Here is a 6,706-nt window from a genome sequence, read left to right on the forward strand (position 1 = left end):
CAGTCGCTCGGTCGGCAAAATACCTTCAGTGTTCTAGCTGAGGGCCTGAGATGATCATCCAGTTTCTATTCTTCAACTTGCTAGTGTCTTGTATCACTTTGTTTGATTTGTGTGTACCCCAGGAATAAATCCGATTTGAATATGGTATATGACTGATAATTTTAATTGCTGAATTCAGTTTGTAGTAATTTGTGGAGAATTTTGGCGTCTATGCTCACTAGAGATAGTAGTTGGCAGTTTCATTTCGTGTTGTGACCTTATCTGGCTTTTGTATCAGGGTAATGCTGGACTTCACGAGTTTGAGAGTGTTCCCTCTTCTTCAGCACTTTGAAATTGTTTGAGAAGTATAGGCATTGATAATTCTTTAGTGTTTGGTAGAATTCGCCATGAAACCGTCTGGCCTGTGGCTTTTTTTTCTTAGGTTTTTCATTACTGATTCAATCTTCTTATTCATTTTTGACCTTTTTAGATTTTCTGTTTTTTCCTAATTCAGTCTTTGGAAGCCGCATGATTGTGAACTTGCCCAGTTCTTGCAGGCTGCCAGTTTTATTGCCTTATAACAGATCATAGTAATCTCTTAAAATGTTTTGCATTTCTGTCGTGTTGGTTGTAGCTTCTCCTATTTAATGCTGCTGCTGCTGCTAAGTTGCTTCAGTTGTGTCTGACTCTGTGTGACCCCACAGACGGCAGCCCACCAGGCTCCCCAGTCCCTGGGATTCTCCAGGCAAGAACACTGGAGTGGGTTGTCATTCCCTTCTCCAACGCAGGAAAGTGGAAAGTGAAAGTAAAGTCACTCAGTTGTGTTGGACTCTTACTGACCCCATGGACTGCAGCCCACCAGGCTCCTCCGTCCATGGGATTTGCCAGGTGAGAGTGCTGGAGTGGGGTGCCATTGCCTTCTCCGTGTTTCATACTTGAGCTTATTTATTTAGGCCTTCTCTGTTTTCTTAATGTATCTGGCTAAAGGTTTATCAACTTAGTTTATCTTTTCAAAGAATCAATTATGGTTTCATTGATCTTTTCTATTTTTTTAAAGTCTGATTTATTTATTTGTGGCCTGATATTTTAAACAGATTTTCTTGATGTGGACCACGTGTAAAGCCTGCATTGAATTTGTTACAACATTGCTTCTGTTTCATGCTTCTGTTTTTTTTTTTTTTTGGGCCCTGAGGCATGTGGGATCTTAGCTCCCCAACTAGGAATCAAACTTGCACCCTAAGCATTGGAAGATGAAGTCTTGACCACTGCACTTCCAAGGAAGTCCCTGGTCTGACTTTTATTATTTTGTTTCTTCCAGTAAATTTGGATTTTGTTTATTCTCTTTTTCTTTTCTCTTTTGGTGTAAGATTAGATTGTTTGTTGGATATCTTTCTTATTTTAGGAATCAGATTGTATTGCTACAAACTTCACTCTTAGAACTGTGTTAGGGGCATCACATATATTTTTTATGGGTGTGTTTTCCTTTTCCTTTGACTCCAGGTATTTAAAAATTTTCTTCTGATTAATTCACTGACCTATAGGTGGTTTAGGAACGTATTGTTTAAGCCTCTGTGTTTGTGGGGTGTTTGGCAGTTTTATTCTCTTGTAGTTGGTTTCTAGTTTCATACCTTTGTGGTCAGAAAAAAGGCGTGTTATGGTTTCAATATTCTTGAAGTTCTTGAGACTGATCCAGTGGCCTTGCATGTGATCTGCCTTAGAGGATATTCCACACACACTTTGAAGACTGTGTATTCTGCTGTTTGGGGATAAAATATTCTGTAGATAGCAATTCATTCTATCTGGTATAATAAGTCATTTAAAAGCACTGTTTCCTTACTGATTTTCTGTGACATTAAAATAAAAAACAGCAATGTGATAACTACTTCACAAGTATTAGAATGGCTACTTGTAAAAAGAAACAAAGAGAAGATAGGCTGACTAGGAAGTGGAGCAACTGCAAGATTTTTGCACTGTTGATGGGACTGTAAATTGATACAACTACTATGGAAAGTACTTTGGAGATTTTCTCCCAGATTAAAAACCATTTACTATATGATCCAGTGACTGCATGTATGAACTTAGAAAGCAGTATCTGTAAGAGATATTTGGACAACAATAGCAGCCTTCTTGACAGTAGGTGAAAGGTAGAAGTAACCTAGGCGTTGAATAGATAAACAAAATGATAGATGGATAAGCAAAATGTGGTGTATATACATGACGGAATGTTATTCAACCTTTAAAATATGAAAATATGTTCATTTACAGCAATACGAATGAACCTTGAAAAAATTATGCCAAGTGAGATAACCAGAGAGAAAAAGGCATATTCTGTGTTCTACTTGCCTGTGGAATTTAAAGTAGCCACTCTCCTAGCGATAGAAAGTAAATGTTGGCTCTCAGTGGTGGAGGTAAGGGGGAAATAAGGAGTTGTTGCTGGAGGGGCATGCAGTTCAGTTTTGCAGGATGAAAAATTTCTGGAGATCTGTTACACAACAAGGTGAATACATTGAGCAATACTACACTGTACACCTATGATGGTTGGATGGTTGGCATCAGCAGCTCAATGGACATGAGCGTGGGCCAACTCAGGGAGACAGTGAAGGACAGGGAAGCGTGAAGTCTGGTGTGCTGCAGCTCACAGGGTCACAAAGAGTCGGACGTGACTTAGCAACTGAACATCACCAACAAGCTGTACACTTATAATTGGTTACAACAGAAATGTTATTTTAAACACAATAAAAATTGTGAATCTTCTAAAAAAGTAAGGAAACAGAATTAAAACTACAACATGGTCTTCAAATTTAAGATGTTTATTCTACACTTAAGATAACTAGAGCTATGTCAGGTGTATTTCAGAGTATGATGGCTAGTTAGCACTGAACTCAAGTTATAATCAGCCAGAAGATACGTGCTGAGAACCTGCCATGTGGCACAGGATGCCATGCATGTATAGGATGAACAAACCAAATAAACTGCTGGTAAAATTGTAGAGAGATGGTCACTACAATCTGAAATCTGGGTGACACAGACAAGTGGGGATGTGCAGGGCTTTTAGAAGACATGTTTCCCAGACTACTGGAGAATTTCTACTCCATGGACTATCTGATGAGCTTCTTAAATTTATTCCAAAGTCAGAATTAATGCTCTTCTACTAGAACCACTGATCCCTTATCATATGTATAATTAAATTTACGTAGCGATGATAATTGCACTATCCTGTAAGAGAAAAAATGTGTTTCCTTTTCTCATTTTGGATTCAGATTTCATGTGCTGCTCTTAGTCGCTCCGTCGTGTCCGAATCCATGTGACCCCATGGGCTGTAGCCCACCAGGCTTCTCTATCCTTGGGATTTCGCAGGCAAGAATACTGGAGTTGGGTTGCCATGCCCTCCTCCAGGGAATCTTCTCAACACAGGGATCAAATCCAGGTCTCCCTCATTGCAGGCAGATCCTTTACCATCTGAGGCCCAAGGGAAGCCCAAGAATATCGAAGTTGGTAACTTATCTCTTCTCCAGGGGATCTTCCTGACCCAGGAATTGAACTGGGGTCTCCTGCATTGCAGGCAGATTCTTTCCCAGCTGAGTCACCAAGGAAGGCCCTAAGATATTATAAGTCCAGGAATTAAGATTAAGATATTATAAATCCGGAACATCCTTTTGAAAATCCACAGAATGAAAGAAGAATAAGAGAGAGGAGAAGGGAGAGGAAGGAGGAGAAGGAGAAATAGAAAAAAAGGAGGAGGAAGAGAAATGTAAGAAGAGAAAGGAGGAGGAGTAGGGGAAAGGCTAGGAGGAAGAGGAGGAGGGCGACTAGTGGAGAACGAGGGGCAGAATTTGGAAGAAGGAACAGTCGTGTAGCATGAGAAGATGCCAAGGCATGCCAGACACGGAGCAGAACACTGTGGGAACTTCTCAAGGAAAGAAATGCATTATATCAGAGGAACAGAGTAATATATGTCAGCGTGCTCAGAGATGAGACAAATGGGACAAGAATCAAGCAGACACCTTGGAGTAGCTTCCGACTGAGCACCTGTGAGCAGCAATCAGATAAGTCAGCTGTCAGCCTCTCCCCACAGTCCTCCCGAGCAGGCAGAGAAGGAGATGGAGAGTTGTGGTTAGAGAGGCAGGACACATCCCTACTGACCATCCAGGGTGGAGAGCACCCCTGTGTCCACGGGGCCGCCTCCTCATGGTGACCATGGGGTTGATGACCCCCCAAAGGGAGGCGTAATGAGGCTGCTGGGCTCCGGATCCAGGCAGCGTGTTGCGTCCATGGAGCATGAGGGTGGAGCTCTGACTGGGCAGGTCAAGACAGAGGGTCCAGGATCTCCCAGGGAGTTTGGGACAGAGAGCAGGGAGCTGTGCTCTCTGCCAAGAAAAGGCATCTTCTCTCTCCATCTCCTGTCTCTAGGGCAGCCATCAGGACCTTCAGAGATGTTTGAGCTGACAAAGCACCATTTTCTGTGGTCAGAAGTAGTCTGGCTGTGTGGCAGAAGGTCACTGGATCCTTGGGTATGAGACATCCACGTTGACTCCCTGCTGCTGTCTGAGGGGAGAAACCCAGGACAGGGAGCACTAGGAGCGTCTGAAGCAGGAGCACAGGTGCTCCCTGCTGCCCTGTTGGGTGGCAGCATCAGTGAACAGAAGGGGGAGGGGAGGGGAGGAACAGCCCGCTGCAGGATTGAGGGGAAGCACGGTCTTCCTAACTCCCCCTAATTGGCTGTGGTGACCCAGGCTATCACCAAGAAAGGGGCCAGGCTGAGTGTCCTCAGGTTCCCCTTCTAGGTGGTTCAGGGGAGATTACCAACCTCATATTTATAGTAGATTTAGGGAAGGAGGGATAGGAATGGCCTGAGAGTTTTATCTACTTACATACCTTCACTGGAAATTGCTGAACTTGGGACATAACTTCTGTTTCAATATTCTGTTCACTGCTATGACAGTTGTGTTATTCAAACTTTAAGATTAGGGTCTTGCCCCATCATTCACCATCATTTTTCTGGTTCCTTATCTGATCTCTTCACCTCACACTTGCATGTAGGGTCCATGCCACAGTGTTGAATGAAATGAACGAAAGAATCACTTGGATGAATGAAGAACAAATACTTCCAACCAAACCTCTGTCTCCCCCAGAGCCCTCATGTCCTGCCCTCAGGACACTGGGTCTCTCTGGTCCCCCTCCTTCACGTGGCTGTGTGTCTCTGCCCCAGTCTCCGCAAGGCATCCTTCACATCCTTGTTTCTCAGGCTGTAGATGAGGGGGTTGAGCATCGGGATGACCAGGGTGTAGAAGATGGAGACCACCTTGCCCTGCTCCATGGACGCCACAGCTCCCGGCTGGGCATACATGACAAAGACAGTCCCGTAAAAGAGGGACACGGCTGTCATGTGGGAGCCGCAGGTGGAGAAGAGCTTGTGCCTCCCTCCTCCTGAGCGCATCCTCAGGATGGTCACTGTGATGTAGCCATAGGAGGTGAGGACCACGAGTGTGGTGCCCACGATGATGAGGCCACAAAGGCCAAACATGACTAGCTTGTTGATGGCTGTGTTGGCACAGGTGAGCTGGAGCAGGGGGATCACATCACAGAAGAAGTGGTCGATGTGGTTGGAGCTGCAGAACGGGAGGCTGAATGTGAAGCTGGTCTGCAGGATGGAATTGAAGCAACCTCCACAGTAGGAGCCCAGCACCAGGCGGGCACAGACTGAGGGGCGCATGGAGATGGGGTAGCGCAGGGGGCTGCAGATGGCCACGAAGCGGTCATAGGCCATCACGGCCAGGAGGAACGCCTCAGTGGTGCCCATCATGGAGAAGAAGAAGAACTGGGTGGCACAGCCTGCAAAGGTGATGAGCTTGGAGGAGGACAGGAAGTTGACCAGGGCCTTGGGGGCGATGACAGACGAGTAACACAGGTCCACAAAAGAGAGGTTCTTGAGGAAGAAGTACATCGGGGAGTGCAGATGGGCATCCAGCGTGATGACCACCATCATGGTGAGGTTCCCCAGGACGGCCACCACGTACAGGGCCAGAAACAGAGCAAAGAGCAGGGCCTGGGTCTGTAGACCTGCCTCAAAGCCCTCCAGCACAAACTCCTGCAGAGGCATCTCTGAGAGGTTTCCATTTTGGGGGGGGTGCATGGCCCCGCGCTGGGCAACAAGGGTTGGACAGCAGAGAGCAAGTGGAGACAGCAAGGGGAAGTCAGTCTAGGTCACCAGGTCATTTTCTCTTGGATAACAGGGGCCCTTCAGCACCTTAGTGTTCACTGACGAAGAGACCACCAGCTACACAGTTCTCCAGATGAGCCCAGATCGACCTGAAATGTAAACATTTCCTCTGATTTACTACTCCTGAGTATGCTTGAAACAGTCACTCTATGAGATGGCCCCAGGGGTCCTGCTGAGCTGAGTCTCCAGCGTAAGGACGGCTTCCATCTCCTTGTCTTTGTTTTGCAGGACATGCTCTCCCTTCCCATGGGGATGGTCCTGAGCTGTGCCATTCCCGCACCTGCTCAAATATCTAATCCTGCATCTTCCACCCCCATTTTACTCATTTTTAATTTCAGAAATCATTAAGCAGCTGATACTATCAGGAACTGACCCAGTGATGGTTCTAACTCCAGGGCAGTCCGGGAGCAGATCAGGGACCAGCCCTCACCAGGCTGAAGTGGAGCTATGTCTGTCTCTCCTGCAGAGCCTGAGACCTATCTCAGCATCTTCGCCTCTGATAAGACC

At 45.9% G+C, this 6,706-nt stretch overlaps 1 protein-coding gene across 1 annotated transcript; it reads right to left on the reverse strand.

Annotated features, from left to right (window-relative positions):
* Positions 1-5,161: 5,161 nt before the first annotated feature.
* On the reverse strand, positions 5,162-6,112 carry LOC101105463 (olfactory receptor 9S13-like). Its single transcript, XM_012178048.3, has one exon. The coding sequence runs from the start codon at positions 6,110-6,112 to the stop codon at positions 5,162-5,164; it is 951 nt and encodes a 316-aa protein (XP_012033438.2).
* Between the last annotated feature and the right edge of the window lie 594 nt (positions 6,113-6,706).

This window comes from Ovis aries, chromosome 1 (genome assembly GCF_016772045.2).
Source record: "Ovis aries strain OAR_USU_Benz2616 breed Rambouillet chromosome 1, ARS-UI_Ramb_v3.0, whole genome shotgun sequence".
Taxonomy (NCBI): domain Eukaryota; kingdom Metazoa; phylum Chordata; class Mammalia; order Artiodactyla; family Bovidae; genus Ovis; species Ovis aries.